This window comes from Meles meles, chromosome 10 (genome assembly GCF_922984935.1).
Source record: "Meles meles chromosome 10, mMelMel3.1 paternal haplotype, whole genome shotgun sequence".
Taxonomy (NCBI): Eukaryota; Metazoa; Chordata; class Mammalia; order Carnivora; family Mustelidae; genus Meles; species Meles meles.
In genome coordinates this window covers 43477192-43503651 of record NC_060075.1, presented here as the reverse complement: position 1 = coordinate 43503651, position 26460 = coordinate 43477192, and the positions used below count along the sequence as shown (strand labels likewise).

Below are 26460 nucleotides of genomic sequence, written 5' to 3'. Positions count from 1 at the left end.
CTAGGAATTTCTGAAGAGATGAGTTATTACCTCATTTCCATCACTGGTTGTGGGACCTTGGGCCAGTCATTTCAGCTCTGAAAGCCAGTCTTTGCTAGGGTATAATGAGAACATAAAGATACAATGGCTGCCTACCTCACTGAATTGCTTGGATGTCAAATGAAAGAACATCAAAGGGATCAAAGTATTTACCTGCCCCCAGTCCCAGTCCCCTCACCAGGGGTCATAGCTTACAGACAAACACAGACCCCAGGCTTTTCTGAGAAGCGCCCTGGGAACACATAGAGTAAACCATGGTATGAAATACAAATAGGTTCTTTCCCGTTGTTTACTGAAATAATGCACAGACTACTGAGCAAATGGTCAGGTGAGTATTGTAAGTATTGTAAGAAAGCAAGCTCAGCCCGAGCAAATGCACAATTATGATTTGATATCGGAAAAGCCAACATGATCTGAATTAATCAGTAGGCTGTTGAGTCCAAGTTCCTGTATTGTTGAAGCTGGAGCAGAAGGGAGGTCCATTCTGGAAGTTAGGGAAAGCATAGGTAGGCAGGAAGGCCTGTCTCGGGAGCCACGTGGATCGCTGTGGGGGCGGGAGGTGGGGGGCCTCCCACCTGCTCTGCGGTGAGGTCCCCGCCCTGAGCCGGACCGTGGGGCGAGGAGGCTGTGCCGGCTACTGGAGAGAGCAGCACGTGGATCCTCACAGGCTTCAGGCAGAGCTCCTCAGGGAGGTGGGCTCCGGGAGAGCTCCGTGCCTCTGCTCAGCTGAACTTCCGCCAGAAGCCTTGGGAGGCAGAGCAGGTGCAGAGCTGTAGCTGTTGTCCGGCGCTCAGAGGGCAGCTGGACACTTCTTGGGCTGCTGGCGCCAGGACAGGCAGGCTCAAGTTCACCTGAGCCATGCCAGCCAACCTCACAGAGAGCAGCCCTGACTCCAGTGACTCCAGCGGGACCACGCAGACCCTAGATGTGTCCTCAGTTCTCTGCACTGAAACAGTAACTTTCACGGAAGTGGTGGAAGCCGAGGAGTGGGGCTCCTTCTACTATTCCTTTAAGGTACGTTCCCTGCTTTCCACTCTGAAAAGGATTTTCAATAATGAGACAAGTGGAATTTAAGAGACCCAGTTAAACTATCATTGCCAATACCGGAATGGGTGTAGTTTGTTTTTCTTTAACTAAAAGAGGAAAAGAAAAAGGAAAAAAAAAAAACAACAAAAAACCTGATTAGCTAAATCAAAGAGTTTTTCATAGTGCGCAAGGACCTAAACTGTAGTTTCTTATGAATACTGGTCTTTTTGTTCTGCTGCTGAAAATGTGTGAATCTTGAGTAGCATTTATGTTAACCAAGAGACTGTAGAGTGGATGACCCCCCCCATTTCCTTAGGTACAAGCACTTCGAATTAATTCTATAGTAGTGCTTGAAATGTCTGTTTCTTGTAAGGATTATTGCTGTGAGTGTTTTGCTAGGAACATCAGAAGTGTGGAGAGCCCCCATCCCCCAGGACAGTGCCTGGTGCAAGGAGAAACATAGCAGTAAGGAAGGAAATCCACACTTATTTTTTTAAAGATTTTTATTTATTTATTTGACAGACAGAGATCACAAGTAGGCAGAGAGGCAGGCAGAGAGAGAGGAGGAGGAAGCAGGCTCCCCACTTGAGCAGAGAGCCCGATGCGGGGCTTGATCCCAGGACCCTGAGATCATGACCTGAGCCGAAGGCAGAGGCTTTAACCCACTGAGCCACCCAGGCGCCCCACACACTTGTTTTTTGATCCTGGCTTTGAACATCAGGGAATAATAGATTCTGTGACTATAGTTTGTGGTGCCATAGTTTGCAACAAGTTGTCTCCTGGAACAGATAAGTAATTCACAGATAAGTAATTCTATTCACTTTGGTGAATCTCACCTTCAAAGCATTCAGGGGCCACACTGAGAAATGATCCTTATTAGGCTAATACTGTTTCCTCTTCTATAAGACTGTATAGTCAGAAACAAGTCAGGCATCTGGAAAACGTTCTCTGCCTCTTGCATCAGAATGCAGACATGTCAGGATATTTCACATGCTGCCTGGAGGTGAGTGAAGTCATGGCAATAATTCCTAGGTCTCAAACTGGTCTTTTATACCAGAAAGGAAAATATTTCAAGAAAAATTCTAGCCGTGTTTGTTTGTTTGTTTGATCCTCTGGGTGTTCTTGAAATGATTTGGTTTTTACTCCACAAAGTAGAATTACTATAACATCTATCTCTCTCCTGGAGCTTTGCTTCTTTGCAAACACTCAAAATGAAACTTTCAGTGGCGAGCAATCCTGGGAGGCAGCCTAGCCTTCCACAAAAGCCAAGAGACAAAATAGCAGAGCAAAGCCCAAACAAGTCACTTAGGCTGGCTTTACGGGACCCAGCCCCTCAGAGCCGCCTCCTGACGCATGCACACACACAGCCCCGCTGCCCAGCTCCGTGACAGAAAACCGACACTGAAATCAGAGTTTGTTGCCATTTACCTTTGACTGAGTACATCTTTTCTGTGGAATCAGCTCACAGATCCAGAGAGTCTGTCTTGGAGAAGCAGGCTTTGTGCACCCAGGAAACACACCATTCCTTCTCAGGGACCCTACCTCTGCAGTGTCTTTGATAGTGACAAAACCGGATAGCAACCAGAACGAAGAGAGAATGGCCATTGCAAAGGGATACTGATCAGCAGTAAGGCAGCTGTTCTGAGACTCAGGCAATAATCATTCTCTGCTGAAATCTGATTTGCCCTTTTTTGAATACAGCTCCTAAGGGGTATTTTGAGTGTTCAGAAAAACAGATCCTGGCTGGTTCTCTACTAGTGTTTACATGCTGTCCTAGCATCATCATCTCTAGGCACTAAAGGGAATCACATCATTTTTTTTTAAATCTCATTCCTGTTCATGTTGCCCTCAAACAACTGGACCATTGGACGAGAAGAGAGAGGGATTTTTTGTCCAGGAGCTTGGGATGTTCTATTTCATTTATTGGCCCACACAATCATTACTAAAACATACTGATATGTAGTTACTAGGCGGTCTGTGCTGTTTGTGGACACTAAGCTTAAAAGTTTCAGGGTAGAGGATGCCTGGGTGGCTCAGTGGGTTAAAGCCTCTGCCTTCAGCTCAGGTCATGATCTCAGGGGCCTGGGATCGAGCCCTGCATCGGGCTCCCTATTCAGTAGGGAGCCTGCTTCCCCCCTCCCCTGTCTGCCTCTCTGCCTACTTGCAATCTCTCTCTCTGTGTCAAGTAAATAAATAAAATCTTTAAAAAGGAAAAAAGTTTCAGGGTAATTTTTTCCCATGATGCTCTTGGAAAAGGGCAGTTCTGTTATACTGTGGATCCAGAAACAATTCTGATACAAACCCCTTGTTTATAGTGAGCCTTTTATTGCACATACCACTCAAGAAGAAAGTCCAAACTGCTCTTTACTATGTCCCAAACGTGTCCTTTTAATCCCCGTTCTTTACCAAAAGCAGTAAAAATATCATAAAGATAAAAATGGTATCAGCAGTAAAAGTAGCAGAACTAATAGCAAGAACAATAGCCTAACGTCTCATTTGCTGTGGGCTTTCTTGGTGCTAGGAAGCTTTCAAAATGACTTCTGTGACGTGTCGCATTTCCTTCTTACACACAATGCTGCATCTTTCCATCTGGAATTGCCTTGCACCTGCATCTGCGTTGGTCTAAATTCCACCCTCCTCTGAAGTCTTCTCTTGAATTGCTTCTTCATGAAGCCCCCTTGACTCACCTGTCCTTTGAGTGTACCTGCCTTCTTGCCACTTAATCCAGCTGTCTTCAACTGCTATTTCAATATGTGTCCGGGAGATGTATAATAGCCATTAAGCTCCTCGAGTGATTTTTGTTTCCTATTCGCTCCAGAAACCAGCACCATGCTGGGCATACTCAATAAGCATTTACTACATTAATGAAGTGTGGTGCTCTGTTGCTATCAACTGCCCATGTTTTCGCAGAAATCTTGCTTTCTCAGTACAGAGGTGGGGCTCTTGTTAACCATGACTCCACAGGGTAGCCCCTGCCTGTCTCTCCACCCACTGTACTTGCCAAGCAAGGTCCTTCTCAGCATGAACATTCAAATCATCCTTATCCCATTTCTAAGCCAATGCGACAAAGGTAAGTTATGGGTCTAGTGGGTGGGGTATAGAATTAGTTGCGGTGCCGTAGACTAGTACCTAGTACCTGATTTAGCCCTGGGAATCCGTACCCACCATGTTGTAGCCTTACTAGTGTCAGTGGTCTTGTGCAGTCTGCATGCCTGGGCTTCTGATGGTGTTTCCTACATAGCACTTGAGCTCTCCTCTGAACCCCAAAGCTGTCTTGGCAGGAGACAAGACATCCCTGTCTGGATCTGGTTAACTTTCTCTTCGACAGGCTTAGCACCTTTTCCTCCTCCCATTTCCACCCCCAATTTCTTGTCCCCACTTCCCACTGCTCTGACCTACTCTGCTATCTAAGTATGTCCTTGGATATAGACAGGAAAGTCAGCAGTGAGTTCACCACCCCCTTCCTCTATTGTGAGTTTCACGTGATCAAACCTATGTGGTTCTGGGTTCAAGGTTCCCAGCTCAAGCCCTGGTTTCCTTCATAGTTTCCAATTTCAATTTCCGGTCCAGTTCACTTCCTCAGTTCCTAGCCCCAGCACCAAATTCTACCAGAAATTCCCAAGGAGGATGGGACCTGGCTAATCAGGAAGTGAATAGAGGATGTGACTACAAACCCGTTCAAGTGGAAGACAAGGGTGAAACTTAATTTTAGCCTTTCATTTGCCCATGAATGTACTAGCAGTGTTTCCTGTATCTCTAATTCTTAATGATGAGAAAATTAATTCAAAGTAACTAGGAGAAAAACCTGTCTGAATTAGTAAATTGGTGAAATTACAAAATAATGCAAATGAACTAATTTTTATTACTCTCAGGTGAGGGAAGAAACTTGAACCAAGATTGCTAAATATTACCTAATGATGATCTTTTATTGAATCTCCTTCAGTGGGAAGCTACAAATGATATGCGATTAGTCTAACTATTGTTTATATGTAAATGGTTGCTTCTAAGTGCTTGAGGGTGTTAGGACACAGCTTTTTCCCTTTGTTAGTGCAATCTCCTGCCTACTGTCTGTTAATTTTCTTAACACACCTTTCATCCTTTAATATAACAAAAGCAAATTCTAGTTCGATTTCTGTACCACTTATCTCACGGGAGGCTTTAGCAAGAGCTCAACGAAAAAACTTATGTAGACTGCTTGTTTTCAGTATATTTCGGTTGACAACTCATTTCTAACAACTTGATCTACTTACTGAGTACCAATATTTTCACCTCCAGCGACTGTCATTTCAGTTCCTCCTTGCCCACTTTTCTGACCTCCCCTCTTGTCCCATCCCACTTTTTATGGGCCTGTTTGTCTCCTTCCTGTCTTGGACCCCAGGATAATGTCAATGATGCCCTTCCCGGAATCCAGGAGCCCTGAGGCCCTGACCTCCTCATGTTATCTCCTGCCCATTACAAAAAGGACCTAGCGGGGCGCCTGGGTGGCTCAGTGGGTTAAGCCTCTTTCTTCGGCTCAGGTCATGATCTCGGGGTCCTGGGATCGAGTCCCACATCGGGCTCTCTGCTCAGCGGGGAGCCTGCTTCCCCCTCTCTCTCTCTGCCTGCCTCTCTATCTACTTGTGATCTCTCTCTGTCAAATAAATAAATAAAATCTTTAAAAAAAAAAAAGGACCTAGCATTCACATCATGCCTTTATTTATGCCTTCTGTGTAGTTTCACTAAGTATGTTCATTTTCAGTACATTCATGCAGTTGAATATATGGTTGTTCATAAGGAAATGACTACTAGTTTTGCTCGGTTAAATAATTATTAAAGGTATGTTATTTACTACCTGTTCCTGCTGTGCAGGCCTAGCACTCCACTTTCCATTCCCTCACTGGGTAAGTTCTATCATGTTCAATTTTACTTTGTGTCATTGAGAAAGGCACAGATGTTACTGGTTGGCTCTACAGGGACATCGGTCAATTCTCGAGCTATGTACTCTGGTTTTTGAGAAAGGGAAACTTGCTCAACTAAATTTCTCTTTGCATTAGTAATATATCTCAGGGCAGGAAACATAATCTTAGTTAATTCCAAGTGAACTCAGAATTAGTATTTCAGCCTGTGAAGGGTTTTCCCATTTTCTGACTCAAGGAAGGTATCGAAGCTCTAGGGATGGTGTCTCTAGTGCATTCACATGTGTGTGATGGGGGTAAGGGAGGGGGTCCAACTTGGAGAGAGAGCTGGGCAAGTTGGTGTCAGCTAGAAGTGTTGTCTGGACTGCAGAAGTGGTTATCCTTGTTCCAGACCCTTGTCTGGATCCCCATCTGGCCCAGGTCAGGACCACACTGCATTCTAAAGCAGAGTACTTTTGTCAAATTTCTTGCTGCCACATGGGTGTTCACACCCCTCTTTTCTTCTCTCAGTCCCGGGTAATTTTTGTGTCCTTACTGGGAACGAAAAGTTCAACTGCCTCCCTCCCAGCTCCGGGCCGTGAGAAACAGGTGTTGTCTCTGCCCCTCTCTCTACCCACATGGAGATCTTATCTGTAAAACTCCCACCTCACAATAGCCAGGGAAACCCCCAGGGACTGCCATTCCCTCTTTCCTGCACAGTAAGTGGACTTCAGTCCCTTTTTTTTTTTTTTAAAGGTTTTATTTTATTTATTGATTGGACAGACAGAGATCACAGGTAAGCAGAGAGGCAGGCAGAAAGAGAGGAGGAAGCAGGCTCCCTGCCGAGCAGAGAGCCCGATGCGGGGCTCGATCCCAGGACCCTGAGATCATGACCTGAGCCGAAGGCAGAGGCTTTAACCCACTGAGCCACCCAGGCGCCCCTTCAGTCCCTTTTTAATACTCTGCTCTCAGACTTAGTGGGTGTTCTCTCTTCCTTTTTTGGTGCAGGCCTTTGGAGGGGCCAACACAACACCCTCGCATCAGTGTCGAGGCTTCCTCGCCTTCTGGCCCACTGCTGCACCATCCTCTGTGCCAGCTGCCTCGGCCTTGCTTTATTAAGGGGAAACTGGCCGCACTGTGTTCTTCCAAATGTATTATTCCAAGCTCTCTGCTCTGGTTGCTCAAAAGACACTCTTCTTGCCACTGTTAAGATACCCTCCTTGCAGCCTTTTTTTTTTTTTCTTTTCAGTGTCCCAGAATTCATTGTTTATGCACCACACCCAGTGCTCCATGCAATACGTGCCCTCCACAATACCCAGCACCAGGCTCACCCAACACCCCCCACCCACCTCACCTCCAAAACCCTCAGTTCCTCAGAGTCCACAGTCTCTCCTGGTTTGTCTCCCCCTCCAATTTCCCCCAACTCCCTTCTTCTCTCCGTCTGCCCATGTCCTCTGTGTCATTCCTTATGCTCCACAAATAAGCAAAACCATATGATAATTGACTCTCTCTGCTTGACTTATTTCACTCAGCATAATCTCTTCCAGTCCCATCCATGTCGATACAAAAGTTGGGTATTCATCCTTTCTGATGGAGGCATAATACTCCATCGTGTATATGGACCACATCTTCCTCATCCATTCATCTGTAGAAGGGCATCTTGGTTCTTTCCACAGTTTGGCGACCGTGGCCATTGCTCCTATAAACATTGGGGTACAGATGGCCCTTCTTTTCACTACATCTGTATCTTTGGGGTAAATACCCAGTAGTGCAATTGCAGGGGCATAGTGTAGCTCCATTTTTAATTTCCTAAGGCATCTCCACACTATTTTCCAAAGTGGCTGCACCAACTCTCATTCCCACCAACAGTGTAAGAGGGTTCCCCTTTCTCCACGTCCTCTCCAACACATGCTGTGTTGTTAATTTTGGCCATTCTAACTGATGTAAGATGGTATCTCAATGTGGTTTTGATTTGAATCTCCCTGATGGCTAATGATGATGAACATTTTTTCATGTGTCTCTTAGCCATTTGTATGTCTTCTTTGAAGAAGTGTCTCTTCATGTCTTCTGCCCATTTTTTGATGTGATTATCTGTTTTGTGTGTGTTGTTTTTGAGGAATTCTTTATAGATCTTGGATATCAGCCCTTTGTGTATAGTGTCATTTGCAAATGTCTTCTCCCATTCTGTGGGTTGCCTCTTTGTTTTGTTGACTGTTTCTTTTGGTGTGCAGAATCTTTTGATCTTGTTGAAATCCCCAAAATTCATTTTTGCTTTTGTTTCCTTTGCCTTTGAAGACATGTCTTGAAAGAATTTGCTGTGGCCAATGTCAAAGAAGTTACTGCCATGTTCTCCTCTAGAATTTTGATACATTCCTGCCTCACATTGAGGTCTTTTATCCACTTCAAGTTTATCTTTGTGTATGGTGTAAGAGAATGGTCGAGTTTCATTCTTCTACACATAACTGTCCAATTTTCCCAGCACCATTTATTGAAGAGACTGTCTTTTTTCCACTGGATATTTTTTCCTGCTTTGTTGAAGATTATTTGACCATAGAGTTGAGGGCCCATATCTGAGCTCTCTACTCTGTTCCACTCATCTATGTGTCTGTTTTTGTGTCAGTACCATGCTGTCTTGGTGATCACAGCTTTGTAGTAAAGCTTGAAATCAGGCAATGTGATTCCCCCAGTTTTGTTTCTCTTTTTCAACATTTCTTTAGCAATTTGGGGTCTCTTCTGGTTCCATACAAATTTTAGGATTGTTTGTTCCAGCTCATTGAAAATGCTGGTGGAATTTTGATTGGAATAGCATTGAACGCATAGATTGCTCTAGGCAGTATGGACATTTTAACAATGTTTATTCTTCTGATCCATGAGCATGAATACCCAACTTTTGTATCAGCATGGACAGGACTGGAAGAGATTATGCTGAGTGAAATAAGTCAAGCACAAAGAGTCAATTATCATATGGTTTCACTTACTTACGGGGCATAAAGAATAACATGGAGGACATTGGGAGATGGAGAGGAGAAGTGAGTTGGGGGAAGTTGGAGTGGGAGACAAACCATGAGAGACTGTGGACTCTGAGAAACAAACTGAGGGTTTTGGAGGGGGCGGGGGAGGGGGTTGGGTGAGCCTGGTGGTGGGTATTTTGGAGGGCATGTATTGCATGGAGCACTGGGTGTGGTGCATAAACAATGAATTTTGGAACACTGAAAAGAAATAAAATAAAATAAAATGGAAAAAAATTAAAAAAGAAAGAAAAGACATGTCAGATCATTGTTCCATAACTGAACTTAGCTTTTCTCTGGACCTCTTAGTCCACCTGATAGCAGAAATAGCTGGTCATTCCTAGGTAAACTCGGACCCTCAGATCTTCCCCATCATTTTAGTGAGGCACGGCATCTATAGCCAGATGTTGGGGTCAGCTCCCAGGGCCACACTACCTAACTGTGTGACTTTGAGCAATTCCCTTCTACCTCTGCTATGGTTTCCATGTCCAAGAAATAATACTAATAATTAAATGTGCTTCTGAGCGATGTTGTGACAAGTTAAGTGATGGAATTCTTGTGAAGTCTTTAAGAATGGTGATTGGGGGCGCCTGGGTGGCTCAGTGGGTTAAAGCCTCTGCCTTCGGCTCAGGTCATGATCCCAGGGTCCTGGGATCGAGCCCCACATTGAGCTCTCTGCTGGGCAGGGAGCCTGCCCCTCCTCTCTCTCTGCCTGTCTCTCTGCCTACTTGTGATCTCTGTCTGTCAAATAAATAAATAAAATCTTAAAAAAAAAAAAAAAGAATGGTGATTGGTCTACAGTGTTCAATAATCTTTAGTTATTAGATCCCCAGGAACTAATTGTTTCACTCTTTGAGAGATGAGGAACCACCATTATCCATACTTCTGAATATTCTGAAAGACATCGCTGCATTTGAGACTCTTTGGGACAGTTTTAATATACATTAAGTCCTCACATAGTGGTGGTGAATCACTGTTTCTTTTCTTTCAATTAGACCATGAAAACTGTAGAGTAAGATATTTAAAGAACTTCCATTTCTTACTTTATCATCTTGATATAATGTCTAATTTTTAATCTATGCAAGCTTAATGACCCACTGCAAGAAGGGCTATTTACAATGATGGGAAATTATGCCCTATCCAGTGGAAGAAAGGATGGGCTTCTACTGGGGCGAAAAAATCTGGGCCACAAGATAGCAAAAGCACGCACACTCATGATGAAATCATTAAGAAGGAATCATCAGTGTTCTTTTCTTTTTTCCTCCGAATTTAGGCAATATCGCTGGCTGCCTAAAAATGATAGATCTCTTACACCTGTCAGCACTTTACAGGCAATAGCACAATTTCACATGATTTCACTTGACCCTCTAGGAGGGTTTAAAATATCGTATTTTTTAACCAGATGTGAACATGAAATCTGAGAAAAGTTAAAGGTGTGAACGTCCTAATGAAATAGAAGAAAAAAGAAGTAAGATTCCACCGCTGATTTTAGTCAGGATAGGGTGGGCTCCACAACAGTAAAAACTAAACTCTGAATATCGGTGGTTTAACATATCAGAAGTATATTTCTCTCACACATCCCAGTTGCAAGCAGGTCAACTTGTAACTCTGCTTTCTAGAACAAAACGGTTTCAAAAGGAGCAGGCTTTGGCCTTGTCTTATCTGCTTTAGCTTGAACTGATATATGACTTGATTTGATTCCACTGGCAAGAATTAACTAGGTGATGAGCATGGGAAATGTAGCTTCCCTGAATTAACATCCCCAGTGTGGGGAACATAGTGTATTGCTTTAAAGCTTGGCTTGATTTTCACCTTCTACAGGCTGAGACCCAAAGTCTTCAGCCTGGCCTAAAGATGTTCATGACCTCAATATGTTATATAACATACACACATGAACACACACACACACACACACACACACTGTCGACTTCAATCATGGAAGGGTAACTCTAGATCCCACTTCCCTAGCATAGTGTCTGACACAGAGCAGATAAAGGGTCAAAAAATATTTTGTTTAATGAAAGAGCATATCAAGCATATCTATGTCATAAGTTTATTCCTAAGGTCTCAATAAATTAATGTGAACATATTCGAGTGGATGGAATCTTTTTTTTTAAAGATTTTATTTATTTATTTGACAGACAGAGATCACAAGTAGGCAGAGAGGCAGGCAGAAAGAGAGGAGGAGGCAGGCTTCCTGATGAGCAGAGAGCCCAATGCAGGGCTCAATCCCAGGACTCTGGGATCATGACCTGAGCCGAAGGCAGAGACTTTAACACACTGAGCCACCCAGGTGCCCTGAGTGGATAGAATCTTAATCCTTATTCTACAAGCCATTGGGATTGAATTTTAAAGGCACCATGATTTGGGGGGATTCCTAACACCACAGCAAGGCCGTAGAGCAGGGGAGGGTGTGTAAACAGATCTTTAGACCTGAAGCAAACAGCCAAGGTCTGACGATATTCCTTTCTAGACCTCTAGTTCTGGTTCCACATCTGAGGCCTGGAAACCATCCACCTCTGAACCCCAAGACATCAGGCAGGTATTAGGAAAGGGCACCGTGTTAACTAACATTCACATCCCTGCACTCCTTTTATGTGTTCTGACATCTGATTATAGAAGTTCAGCTAGAGAGATCTTCTGCAAGATACAGAGGCAAAGGGCACCATCTGTGGACAATAGAACCTAACGCAATGGGCTGAATGATTCAGTCCTGTCTACTAGAATCTCAATCAAGCGGCCACACGATTCCTGTCTGCTGCCTCTGGACACTGCAAGCAGAAAATGTGTCTGTCCTGTGAACTGTGAGACTATAGCTGCTTTCTCAGGAGAAGAGCTTATACTAGGTACTAGGAAACCAAGAAGGATGCATCACTGTCTGGATGGGCTGGAAAAATAAAGCTTTAATTCAAAAATATTACTAAAGTGGCTTCAGCCTTTTCAATTCTTAATACCTATAGGTAAACATAAATATTTCTCACTCAATTTAACTTTTAAAATACAAATATCATGTCTAAGAATAAGTCAAAGGTGTAATTGTAATAATGCAGAATACGATTTTTTTAACTATATTCTTTCCCTCCCTATATGTTACATACCCTTTTACCCTCTCACGTTGAGAGTCACAGAATGGCTTGACCAGGTATTAGCTTAGGCATGGAGGATCAGAGATGGAAGAAAGAGGTACCTTGACTTCAGACGGCTCTGTTTAATGGGGAACCAGACATTTAGTCAATAATCATAAGGAAAAAGGATATAGTCACTTAGAAAAGGGAAGAAGGGTACCAGGGTGGCTCAGTTGGTTATGTGTCTGACTCTTGGTTTGGGCTCAGGTCATGATCCTGAGATGAAGCAAGCATCGGGCTCTGTGCCTAGCGGGGAGTCTGTTCTCTCTCTCCCTCTGCCCCTCCCACACTCATGCACACGTTCACTATCTCTCTCTCTCTCTCTCAAATAAATAAAATCTTTTAAAAAATAGAGTTAGGTAAAATAAATAAATAAAAAAGACCCAAGGGAATCATTAGGCTAAAGAATATGGATTTTTTCTTATAGGCAAGAAGATCTTTAAAGTTTCATTAACAAAAATGTTAACAGTGAAAACTGATTTTAGAGAGGTTGATCAGGCTGCAGGGTTGCACGGAGGGGACCCTGGGAAAGGAGAGTCAGTTCTGATGCCCGAAGGAGAGGTGTTGGTGTTCAAGCAAGGACTGTCTTGTCTGAGAGTGGAAAGAAAGCTCAAATGTCAGGTAACATGCAGGTTTCAGGGAATCAGAGAGGGTTAGCTTAGGCAGAGAAGGAAGATGATGTGAGATGAAAAGGCAAAGGAAATTGAATAGCCATAATAATTCTGAAAAAGAATAAAGTCAGAGTACTCATTCATGTTACCTGACTTACAGATTTACTGTAAAGTTACAGTAAGGTATTGAGGGAATGCTAAACGTACAGAAATGGAAAAGAAACAGGCTCACATATATATAGTCAATTAATTTTTGACAAAGGTAAAACAGAAATTCAACGAAAGAAGCAAAAATAGTGCTGGAACAAATAGATAGCTACATGTAAGAAGTGAACCCCTAACCAAACCTTACACCCTATAAAACTTAACCCCAAATGGATCATATACCTAAGTGTAAAACCTAAAATAAAACACCTAAAAGAAAATCTAGGAGAAAACTTTTGTGAGCTTGGATTAGGCAAAGATTTCTTACATACAAAACTAAAATACAATCCATTAAGGAAAAATTTGATAAATTGGACTATTTTATAATTAAGAACTTTTTAAAAGATTTTATTTATTTATTTGACACAGAGGGAGAGAGATATCAAGTAGACAGAGAGGCAGGCAGAGAGACGGGGGAAGCAGGCTCCCTGCCGAGCAGAGAGCCCAATACGGGGCTCGATCCCAGGACCCTGAGATCATGACCTGAGCCGAAAGCAGAGGCCCAACTCACTGAGCCACCCCGGCGCCCCAATTAAGAACTTCTATAATTTAAATGATGTTATTAAGAGATTTTTAAAAAGATTTTATTTTATTTATTTGACAGAGAGAGAGATCACAAGTAGGCAGAGAGGGAGGAGGAAGCAGGCTCCCTGTGGAGCAGAGAGCCCGATTCGGGGCTGGATCCCAGGACCCTGAGATAATGACCTGAGCCGAAGGCAGCGGCTTAATCCACTGAGCCACCCAGGCGCCCCTATTAAGAGATTTTTTTAAAAAGGCTAATTACATACGAGGAATAAATATCTATAAAATATATACAGATCTAATAGGTAATTTTATCCAGAGCATATAAAAATTTCCTAAAGCTCAATAAGCAGGAAAAAAAACCCTTGATTTTAAAAAAGGAGCAAAAGTTTTAGGAGTGCCTGGGTGCCTCAGTTGGTTAAGCCTTCAACTCTTGATTTTGGCTCAGGCCATCATCTCAGGTCCTGAGATAGAGCCCCGTATTGGGCTCCAAGCCTAGGATTCTCTCTCTCTGGCTGCCTCTCCCACCCCTCCTCACACAGTTTCTCCCTCTCTTTCTTCTCTCTCTTTGTCTCTCTCTCTCAAGAAAGTTAAAATAAAATAAAATGTAGCTAAATTTTGAACAGACATCCCACCAAAGAAAATACATAGATGATAAATAAGGACATGAAAAGATGTTCAGCCTCCTTAGTCATCAGGGAAATGCAGAATAAAACTACAATGAAACACCACCACACATGTATTAGAAGGGCTAAAATAAAAATATACCGACTGTGTCAAGCAGTGTCAATAATGGGAAGCAATTAGAAGCATTCTACATTCCTGATGGCAAAATGGTAGACATTTTGGAAAACATTTTGCCCTTTTCTTATAAAGTTAAACATACATTTATTGTACAACCCCCAACTCCTACTCCTGGGCATTTATTTACCCAAGGGAAGTAAAACATATATCTACACAAGAGCCTGTATATCAATAGTGAGACTGCTTTCATTTGAAAATGCCAAAAAGCAGAAACAACCCAATCATCCTGCAGGTGGAGAATGGATAAGCAAGCTGTAATACACCCATTCAATGGACCATCCCCTAGTAATAACAAGGAATAAATTTACAGATACACAAGACAACATGATGCACATCAAAAGCATTATGCTAAGTGAAAGGAAATCAGACTCAAATGCTACATACTGTCATGATTTCATTTATGTGACATCGTTGCAAAGATAAAACTCTAAGGACAGGGGTGCCTGGGTGGCTCAGTGGGTTAAAGCCTCTGCCTTCGGCTCAGGTCATGATCTCAGGGTCCTGGGACCAAGTCCCGCATCGGGCTCTGCTCGGCGGGGAGCCTGTTTCCCTTCCTCTCTCTCTCCCTCTCTCTCTGCCTATTTGTGATCTCTCTCTCTGTCAAATAAATAAACAAAATCTTTAAAAAAAAAAAACTCTAAGGACAGAAAACAAATCAGTGGTTGCCATGGGCTGGGGGTCGACCAATGCCCGACTACAAAGGGCACGGGGGAAGTCTTTGTGCATGATGGAACTGTTCTAGATCTCCAGTGTAATAATGGTTACATTTGTCAAAACTCACAGAACTGTACACTAAAAGGGTGAGTTTTCTTCTGTAAAAATTATACCTTAATAAAAATCTCATTATCTAGACATTTATATCATGAATTTAATTTTCAACAAAATGCGTTTCATTTAAAAATCATAAATCCCCAAGTGACAGCAAAATGGACGTAGAGCTGAAGCCCCAGGAGCACCTGAAATGGGATATGGATTTAGAAGATTACTACAGAATCAAGGGTTCAAGATGGATGAGTCGCCAAAAGCAGCAAATATGGTTCAAAATGGAAAGATGGAGGCCTGGTGTCACACAGGTGTTTGCTCAAATGTCATCTTCTTTGACTTGTATGACATCATAGGACACATCTGTGCCTTGTCTCTCTATCTTATAGTGTCTAGAAACTATGCTTCACGAGGACCAGAACTCCACCTGGTTTCACCACTGTGTCTCCAGGGCCAACAACCATGCTAGCCTTGATCAGACCCTCAGAGAGTCTTGAAGAGTGAATAGACCCTACTATGGACTTAGAGAAGCATAAATATTGACAAAGAATTCAGGGCACAGCTCTATGAATGTTTCCCTAGGTTTCTCTTTATTCTCTTTACAAGTAGACATCAACCATTAGCCATTTAGCATGAATCTTAACTATATAAAGCTAATAAAGCTGAGGAATGAAGACGTTGCTTCCAAATTTTGGAGAACATCAACAGATGTGAAAGGAGGCATTGGATGAGGCTGGAGGAGATGAAGATGAACAGATACTGAATGGGCAGTGCTGTTTGGTTGACCCCAGAGTTAATCTCAACCCCCTCTCTCACTTCCCCAGCTAAATACTCTCTGCCCTAGTCACCCCTGCAGTTAAAAGTAGCTCAGTTTGGGAAACTTAATTGGAAGCCTGTGAGATTTCTGATAAAATTTCTCCTTGTCTAGTACAAGGAGAAAGATATGGCTGGCATTTTTTTTCCCCTTCAGTCTGCCTTGAATCCTGACACAGTGCATGGAGTTGCAGGAGCCATTTTGTGACCATAAGAGAAAACCCGGGGCAAATTAGACGAGTCAAAGACAGTAGCCACCTACCTTCAGATTTCTTATTATATGGAAAAAAACAAAAACAAAAACAAAAACGCTCTGTATTTGTTTAAGCCCCTGTTAAGTGCGCTTTCTTTTATTTTTGAGCTGAACACTTTCCTAGTAGACTTTTTTAAAAAGGTGCAAAACCTCATGTTTAGAGTTCTGAAGCCAAGGCCTTAAAAGTGCACCACAGAAAATCAAATAAACATTTCATTTTCTTTTATTCCACATTTGGGTGGTGCAGGGCTGGCTATGCTCAGGTTTCTCATCCTGCTATCAAAGAGGCCCTGAATAGAGTTTTATAAACATTGATTCAGACTGGATTATATGTTTCTGAGTAAGAAAAATCTCTCCCCTTTCCCAAAGAAAAAAGCCTTCAATTTTTCAGAGTGATTCTCCACATTTCAAATAATGAACAGTACCTAGGTAATTTTATGAAAAGTGCTAAAAACACTTTAAAAATATTAGCTTAAAAAACTACCCAAAACATTAGGTCACTTTTCCCCACTCAATAGGAGGATTTTCCATTGTCCTTCCTGAAGTAAAAGGATGTGATTCCTGACACTTAAAGACAACCCAGGAAAGTGTGAGGCATGGGTTCTGGAACTTAAAACCAATTCCATATTGTGTAGTCCTGAAGCCCTCACATGCCTGCTCTGGCATCACGCAGCTCTGCCCCGGGAGCCGAGAAATGAAGTAAGGAAGGAGCGAGTTCTCGTGTGAAAAATGGATTTGGGGGAAGAAAAGAGGAAGGTAGTAATGGAGGAATTCTACTCATGAATCTCCTGTCAGCGTCCCCCAAGCTGAGAGTAAGTGAATAGTGAGTGAGGGCTGATGGACTTCCTCCTGAAGACCAGCCTTCCAGACTCTCTACCACCCAAATTCTCCCTCCCTCACACTGTCCACTCTCCCAGATTCTCCCCCAACCCACACTCTCCATTCTTCCACTATCCACACTCCCAGATTCTCCACTCTCTCACATTCTTCACTCACCCACTCTCCACCCTCCCAGATTCTCCACTCACCCAAGGTTCTCCACTCACCCGGATACTCCATTCTCCCCAGTTCTCCACTATCCAGATTCTCCACCCAGATTTTCCACTCTCTAGCACTCTATCCACTCAGATTCTCCACCCACCCAGATTCTCCATTCTCCCCAATTCTCTGCTATCCAGATTCTCCACCCATATTTTCCACTCTCCAGCACTCTACCCACCCAGATTCTCCATCTACCCAGATTCTCCACTCTTTCTCACTCTCCACTTTCCCAGATTCTCCACCAAATACTCCATTCCCCCAGGTTGTCCTCTGCCACACTCTCTACTCTCCAACTTGCCACTTTCCCAAATTCTCCACCCACCTACACCAGATTCTCCACTCTCCCATATTCTCCACCCCCCCAGATTCTCCACCCCCCCCCCCCAGATTCTCCACCCTCCCACACTCTCTACCCACCCAGATTATTCTCCCTTTGCTGAAGGGAAGTAAAGCAGAAACTTCCAGAGCTTCCTCCCCCATTTATGTTCTGTTTTTGGAAGGAAAGAGACAGTTCTCCCAAGATAGAAATAGGTGGTTGGAGAGGAATAAGAAGGAAGCATAACCCTGACACAAACAAGAACCAGGTTAAGCTTTTCCACACTCTTAAGAGCTACTTCTTTCCCTTTGCTGTATTCTCTTCCTGCTCTCATCCCTGCCTCCCCAGGCATTCATCACGGACCTTGCAAAAAAAATAAAAATAAAATTTTTTTTTCTCCCTCTTTTCCCTAGTCCTCCTTCTATCTAAAAACATTTTTTCCTCAACAAGCAGATTCCAAGTATCCACATAAAAGCCTTTCAGAGTAAAGGAATTCTTCCCCTGGGGTGTCTCTCCCCTCAGCCCCCTTAACCTCCCAACACTGTTTGCATTTTAAAGAGGATTTTGCTTAACTTAAACAAACCCCTACTTTCCAGAGCTCCCTGAGCAGAGAAAGTGAAGATCACAGGGTCTAGAGGAGTGCTGGGGTTCCTTGAAGAAGCAACAGCAAGGGGGAAGAGGATTCCCCTTAATTCCTCTTCTTCCAGCTCCCAAAGGCATTTGCCCAACTCCTCTGTGGGCTGGAGCCCTGATTCACCCAATCCTGCATCTCCAATGTTCCATGCTCCGCATCTGATCAGGGATCTCCCTAAGGCACTTAGAATTCCATTCACGTACAGATATTGAACCGAAGTCTTTGGGCAAGGACCATTATTCACAACTCATAATTTAATAAAAAAATGAAATGGAATATTGTTAGGGCCCAACTGCAAGTTTCCTTCCTTTCATCTAACATTGTGGACTATTGCCCTTGGCAACACATAGCAATCTATGCAAATAGAAGATTCTCTTTCAACTGAGGATAAATTTGATTTTATTTCCAATGCACTTCGTTCCTTTTGAGGATATATATATATATATATATATATATATATTGTTTTGTTTTGTTTTCCACTTAGGTTGGTATAAAAATGCAAAAGGTATTCAAGAATACTGAAACTACTTCCCCCCAAATACCTAGAATAATCTATTGAATGTTAACTGCTAAGCACTTTGTCTTCTCCATCGATTATTTTATTTACTCCGTTATTACTCAGGTTAACCTAAATCATGCCATGGTAACAAATAACCAGCTATTATCAGAAAGTTGAAAGTATAATGTTTATTTCCTGGTCATGCCATATGCTTATTATAAGTTAACAAGGGGCCTCTGCTTATTGTAGTCCCTCAGGGGCATAGGCTGATATTAAGGCTGCCTTAATATCAGGACTAGAAGACAGTCAGAGAGACAGACAGAAAACGGTGAACCCTGTCCTGGTTCTTTTAGCTTCTGCCTAGAAGGGACACACATCACTTCTGCTCACAATTCACTGACTAAAGTAAGTTCATGGTCAGATCTGACATCAATGGAACACAAAAATAGCAGCCTCTCCCTGGGAAAGGCAGGGGCTATTGGAGAATTGTGAATGCCACTCTTGCAACTCTGAAACAGGCATTATCATCCTTGATTTACAGAGAGAAAGGTGAGGTGCATAGAAGCCAAATTCACACAATAGTTGATTGTCCAGAAATGCGAACCCAGCCATCTGGTTCAGAAGCACGTGCATTCTCCACCGTAACAGAACTCCCTAAAGATGTTCCACAGAACTCAAACAATGTAAGTTGCTAAGTGTGTAAAAAAGAACTATGACCAAAAAAGTGTGGAAAAGAGCACATACTATATTCATCATATATAGTGTATTAGCCTATTTAAGTTTCTGAGAAGTCTTACAGTAAAAAAGACAGTTTAATTCTGCTTAATCAAGATTTCCCAAACTTATCTGACCATAGGACATGAGGATGTTACCTCTAATAATATGCCATGGAGACAATGGTCCCTGGAACACACCTCAGAAAATGCCACATGGTATTCTTTTCCCGTGGAACCTGTGCAATAACCCAACAGAACCACCTTTTGGGGCTGATGAGACCCAGAAAGGTAAAGTGATCTTCCCAAGGTCAGACAGGCCAGTAAATGGTAGAGACAGGACAGAGCTGTAGTCTCTAGATACCTAAGTTAGAGCTCCTGGCCGGCCTGTGGAAGCATCATGAAAATACAAACTGGAATGCACTAGTCAAATTTAAGATAGCATCAATTCCTAATGCTAAGGACTGCTGAAATATATAAAATATTTGAATAAATGAAAAATGTGGTGCTTCAGAATAGGAAGATCAAATATTGTGAAGATGTCACTTCTCCCCAAATTATCTTATGATGTTTAAAACCATTTTAGTCAAAACTTCAATGTGATTGTTTTATTGTGACAAAATAATTCAAAACTCATAAAAAAAACAGGTGAGAAAAACTAAGAGATTTTAATATAAATGCTAATGAGGAAAGGGATTTTTCCCTATCAGCTTTTAATAAATATAAGTCTGCATTAAGCAAAAACATTTCAGAATTAGCACAATACTTGACAGATCAGTAATAACAAATGGTTTTCCCTGAAAATAAAATTCTTGTACATAAATGAACTTAATACTACAAAGAAATTGCAAAAATCAATAAGAAGGAATGTGTATTTTGGCAATAAAAGTAGAGGGTGGATGTTTAGGTGATGATTCTTAGATCATGTAAGGTTGTAAGATCAATTTCAGTTGGATTTTGGAAATAAGTTTTTACAAAATAGCTAGAAAAAACTATAATTATCAGACTGATTTTGAGATGAGCAAAAACTTTCAGAGTTTAAAAATAAACATTCAGGGCGCCTGGGTGGCTCTGTGGGTTAAAGCCTCTGCCTTCGGCTCAGGTCATGATCCCAGGGTCCTGGGATCGAGCCCCACATCGGGCTCTCTGCTTGGCAGGGAGCCTGCTTCCTCTTCTCTCTCTTCCTGCCTCTCTGCCTACTTGTGATCTCTGTCTGTCAAATAAATAAATAAAATCTTTAAAAATAAAAATAAAAATAAAAATTCAAAGGAAAACAAAAACTAAGAAAATTATTGGCAATAAAACTAAATGTAATATGTAATATTATAGCTAGTAATAATATATATAATAATTGTATGACAAGAGTAACATGATTAAAGCCATTAGTATATAATGAGCTCCTAGAACAGAAACAGATTTTTAAAAAATATTTTATTTATTTATTTGACAGAGAGAGAGATTACAAGTAGGCAGAGAGGCAGGCAGAGAGAAAGAGGGGGAAGCAAGCTCCCCGCTGAGCAGAGAGCCTGATGTGGGGCTTGATCCCAGGACCCTGAGATCATGACCTGAGCCGAAGGCAGAGGCTTAACCCACTGAGCCACCCTGGTGCCCCAAAAGAGATGTTTTTGATGGAAAAATGGGCAAAGAAAATAAAAATAATTTTGGATTAAATGCAGAGTTAAAAGAACATATAAAAATATTTTTCCCAGTAGTCTGAATGATACAACCTTAACAATGAGACATATCCAACTGGCAAAGATTCAAGAAAAATATGTGAAGCATGTGACCTTTCTGTAACACCATCAGTAAGTCAGGACAATTAAGCTAACTTTTCAGGAGAACCATTTCGTGATATACACGCAAGCCTAAACAATGTATTTGCACTTGGATTTAGTAATTCTGCTTGCAGAATTATAAGAATACTAAAGAATTCTAAAGAATTCTTAAGAATAAGAATTGGATGAGATGGGCACCTGGGTGGCTCAGTCAGTTAAGTGTCTGCCTTCGGCTCATGTCATGATCATGGGGTGCTGGGATCGAGTCCCGTGTCAGGCTCTTTGCTCAGCAGGGAGCCTGCTTCTCTCTCTCTCTTTTTGCCAGCTGCTCCCCCTTGCTTGTACTCTTTCTATCTTTCTGTCAAATAAATAAAATCTTTTTTTTGAAGATTTTGTTTTTAAAAATTTTTTATTTATTCACTTGAGAGAGAGATACAGAAAGAGAGAGAGAATGAGCAAGGGGAAAAGCAGAGGGAGAGGGAGAAAAAGGCTCCCCACCGAGCCAGGAGCCCAACGTGGGGCTTCATCCCAGGACCGCATGATCGTTACCTGAGCTGAAGACAGATGTTTAACCATCTGAGCTACCCAAGTGCCCCAAATAAATAAAATCTTTAAAAAAAAAAAAAAAAGAAAGAAGAAGAAGAAAGTTGAGACATGGTCTTAAGTGTTTAGCTTGTTTTATTCCATAGGTATTGGACAATAGAAGAGGAAAATATGATAGAATCACAGGATGAAATATTAAGGAATATTATGCACCTATAACAATCATCGCTCTTCATTTAATGCTAAAGCTTTTTTTAAATCATGATAAACTGCATATATAATACATTCCAAGTTTTATAAGCTATATAGATATATACTCAGAAAATATGGTAGTAAATATACCAAAATGGGAAAGTGAAACATTCTCTCTGGAAGGGGGGTTTTTGTCTTTGTTCTTTTTCAGTATGTAACTAAATTTTTGACCATGAACACATACTACTTTTATTATCAGAAATAATTAAGTAATCCTATAAAATACACCATGCAGATTTTCACATATTTTTTTGCCCATTGCATTTCCATAAAAGCAAATGAAAGCATCAATTTTTTTCTGCAGAGAAACCTTAAGGGAGGTTCTAAAGGCATCTGAAAGCAAGACACCTTTGTGACAACAACACATGCCAAACAGAGGGAGGAGGGAATATGCCAAAATGAAGGAGGAGGAGTTCCAGAGAATGTCCTGGCCCCTGAGGCTCACACATGGAAAGGTCTGGGGAGCTGCCAGTGTCTCTCTAGTAATGACCTGGGTGTGGGGGAGAGGGATGTGGTCTTTAAAGAATTATGGTTACCCACTTCCAGAGCCACAGCTGGATTCAGGAATTTAGTGAACTCTCCCATTTCTTTATTTCTCCATCTTCCCATATCACTCTCCTCATAATTTTTCCCCACTCCAGCCTCCAATCGAGATTTTGATAGTGATTTCTGAATTATGCACATGACCTGTGAGTTATCTGTTTCTTTAAAAATCGACTTTTCCAATCATTTGCATCATTTCTCTATCATCATTGGGATGGGCTGAACCACAAAATGTGTTTCGACTCCCATGGCAAGTGGAGAATAGTAGGAAGGTGGCTTAGACAGAGGCAGGCACCAGCCTAGAGGACCAGTCTCTCTGGGACTGGTTCCTGTTGGGGTAACTGAGGCTCCCGAGCATAGGCCCAAGGTGTTGTGGCCAACCACATCAAAATCCAAGAGGCTCAGGTGGGAATGATGCCTGCTGCTAGGCGGGTGGTTGCCTCTCTAGGTCTCAGGCTCCCATGGAATGACTGATGAGACATAGAGAGACTAGTGTGCTACTCTGAGCAGGGGAGCCTTGCAAGACTCAGAGTAAAGGTAGAAATGCAGGCAAGGGAACCAAAGGACAAATGGAAACCAAGGCAGACCACCAGCTATATGAGTTGGGTACAAACAAACAATTAGCCATTTATACTCTTCTGGCCAACCACCCAACTTCGGTCCCCAGAAAATAAACAGAGTTCAGAATGATCTACCTGGAATCTTTGTACTGAGCACCCTCATGCCCCTTCCCGCTACCCATTCTCATCTCTTCCATATCTTGTCTTCACGTCTGCTTCTGTTGTTCTTCATTTGCTTGACTCCTCCTGGTTTCTTTTGGCTACTTGATTGTGAATCTCCCAAATGGATTGCAAAGTACAGATTGAAAGTATCAGAGTCTGTATTGCAGTGGGATACCGGGGAGAAAGATTCCTTGGAAGCTTTCCCCATTTATTAGTACCCTCAGAACATAAAGCAAATTCCTGGAGGTTTTTGTTTGTCTGTTTGTTTGTTTTAAGAATTTATTTATTTATTTATTTTAGAGAGAGAGAGGGAGAGAACGTGCACACACGTGAGCAGGAAGAGGGTCAGAGGGGGAGAGAGAGAGAGAAAATCTCAAGAAGACTCCGTGTTGAGCGTGGAGCCCCTCTTGGGACCCAATCCCACCACTGTGAGATCATGATCTAAGCCAAAACCAAGATTCAGTTGCTTAACTAACTGAGCTACCCAGGCATCCCCTGGAGGCTTATTTTTTTAATTACGTGAATCATCAGGAAGAATTGTGGGGTTTTTTTGGTATTTTTATCGCATAGCAATTATTTAGTTTCTACTATGTGTAGAGATTTGGACCTAATTTATCCAAATGTTAGTTTTCTATTTCAAAGGTCTAGAGCTCAAAGAGCAATTTAAATGTTAATCTCAGCTCTTGGTACATAGCAGGAGTTTCATTCATTTGTTCAACAAACATTAATTACTACCTGAACTTGCAGCCCAGTGAGTTTTCAGATGATTTCTAGTATCTGTGATCTGGTATATTATGGGAATTCAGATGGAATTTCAGAATTTTTTTTTGAAGATTTTATTTATTTATTTGACAGAGAGAAAGAGATCACAAGTAGGTAAAGAGGCAGGCAGAGAGAGAAGGTTGAGCGCAGACACCCCCCTCCCAATACAGGGCTCCATCCCAGGACCCTGAGACCATGACCTAAGCTGAAGCAGAGGCTTAACCCTCGGAGCCACCCAGGTGCCCCGGAATTCCAGAATTTAATTGCCCCAAAACATCTAATACACCCTATTTTTGGTTGATCTAGAGGTTCTTTTGTGATCCGGGAAGGAATCACAAGAAGGGACTCACATTGAAATGAATGTGGGGTGCTGGTGTTTCTGCTGTGGGTGAAATTCAAGGATTCATTAGAAATCAAAAAGCTGAATCAGACAGTCCCATCCAAAGGCAATCCCACGCATCAAACCCTGATTGAAATGAAAACAATTAGGTAGTGGGAAATTAACTTTGGGAATTAAACATGAAATATAACCCATGGCAGTAATGATAAAACACTCCAGACCAATAAGTAACCCTTTCTCATCAGAGTAGAAAGAGCTGATGCAGTTATTTAATGTGTCCTAGAGGCTAACTTGAGAAATAAATGTAGGCCGTGAATCATTTCCCTGTGCAGTCCCAATTTGAAGGGGATGAAATTGTCTTCTGTCACTTGTGATGGTGGTGTTGAGCGGTAAGGCAAAGACAGTTGAAGAAATGAAGATAACTAGAGAAGGTTCCAGATGGAGAATTCTTTTCTTCTCTTGGTAGCAAATTCTCCTAACTCAGAACAGAGACCTAAGATGAACCTTGCCCATTTGAAATAGTTGTTTTCCAGGACACAGGTCTGATTTCTCATTACTAAGCCTTTCATTGCTCTGTGACCACACTTAACGTTCCTGAGTGGCCCCCATCTGTCCTCACTAACCTGAAAGTTCTCAACCTCTGCTGTCACTTATATTATTGCCAGTCATCCTACTTTTCCTTGGCTACTTCTAGTCATTTTTTCACTCAATTCACATATTAATTTCTCCAAGATACACCTTTTGACCAACCATGGGCTAAAGTTCTACTGCATGTCCCTTTTTGGAATTCTACAAAATCTCCATTTTACTAGCTCACAGTAATTTTTTTTTCTACTCCACCATCAGACCATGAGCTCCTTGTCTTAGCCTTCCTTCTATCCCCAAACTATGTTGAACTTTAGAACTAGATTCTCAATAAATGCTTGTTGAACTTAATTATACAGAATGCAGCAAGTATGTGTGTATTTCCAACAACATGATTTCAGGACAGTTTTCCACTTCTGGTCGGAGTATCATTTCTATACCAAGATAGTTAGATAGAGAGAGATGGATGGATGACAAGGTTCTCCCCTCAGGGCAAATGCCTTTCCCCCAGATATACTACATAGAATTCACAGAATGACTCTTGGTCCATAATTCTTTGGGACTGCCTTGGTCCACAACCATGCTGTTAACCTCAACAGACCCAGGCTGTAACAATACTGCCCATCCCATTCTCATTCAAGCAGGAAACCCCCCTCTCAGTGTGTCCCGCCAGCCCCTAGTCAGAGATTGAAACCTACATCCCTGCCCTGGGCCCCTGTTAAAGGGGTATGAAAAGCCTTATAGAAAATTTGAAACTTAAATTAACATTCAGACTTATATGTAGCTTTATATAATTTTCTCATTTTTTGCAATACTAATTATTTTAAAAATCTTGTTATATATTTTTTTCATACTTGATAACTGAGTACTAGAAATGAAGGCTATCCTAATCCTAGATGGGATTCTCGTAGTTTTAGGTAAAATAGTTTGAAAAGGTGAATGCAGATAGATGATTTGATGGTAGTGATTGAACTGTATTTGCATGGGCATCTCTCAGATGGTTAGTGGGAGGGTGGTGAAATTGCAGATTTTCAAAGGGGGCATCCTTAGGAGGAGGGGGTGGTGGGGAAGAAGCTAAGGTGTGTTCTCTGCAACAAACCCTGACTTCCCTCTAAGCCTTCTAGCGAACCACTCCCTGGCAGTGTCCCTGAAGCAGCAGGTGGGGTGAGACATGGGGAGAAGTTGGGACAAACTCCCGAGGGAGAGGTTCCTAACTGTGCAAAAGTAGTTGCTGCCCAGGAGTTTCTAGATCCCCACAATGGATCTCATTCTCTAGGTCTAATTAGGCACCTTCAGGAATCCAAAGCTTTGTAGTCTGTTCCTACCTGCCTCACTTTGAATTCTGTGTTCCCGGCATTGCGTGGTGATTCATCCTCAGTGGAATTAAACATCTTCAGATCTTTGCTTTGAATATCTGCAGCCCACCTAAGCAAATTAATAGAGCTTTGAGCAGCCTCAGAGCCTGCGTGCTGTGAATGACAGGTGACATATGAGTCTCAGGGACAGAAGAGCAGGGTTTCTTTCCTGCGGCTCCTTGAGAACTGAGGCTGAATCATAACCTTTCCGAGATTTCATTTCCTCTCTTGGGAACTAAGATATATTTGCTCCTTCCTGCGTTTGAGAGATTCATCTTCAACATCACAAAAATAACAATAATCATAAAATGAGCCATGAAAATGTAAGCGGTACAGAAG

The 26460-nt window shown here is 42.1% G+C and overlaps 1 protein-coding gene across 2 annotated transcripts in view; it reads left to right on the top strand.

The window, feature by feature from the left end:
- Positions 1–756: 756 nt before the first annotated feature.
- Positions 757–26460, top strand: part of NPSR1 (neuropeptide S receptor 1) — a 152375-nt gene continuing 126671 nt past the window's right edge. For both annotated transcript variants that reach the window (XM_046021276.1, XM_046021275.1), the window contains exon 1: positions 757–1053. In XM_046021276.1, the coding sequence (XP_045877232.1) occupies positions 898–1053 (156 nt within the window). In that variant the 5' untranslated portion in view covers positions 757–897. The remainder of the gene's footprint in view (positions 1054–26460) is intronic.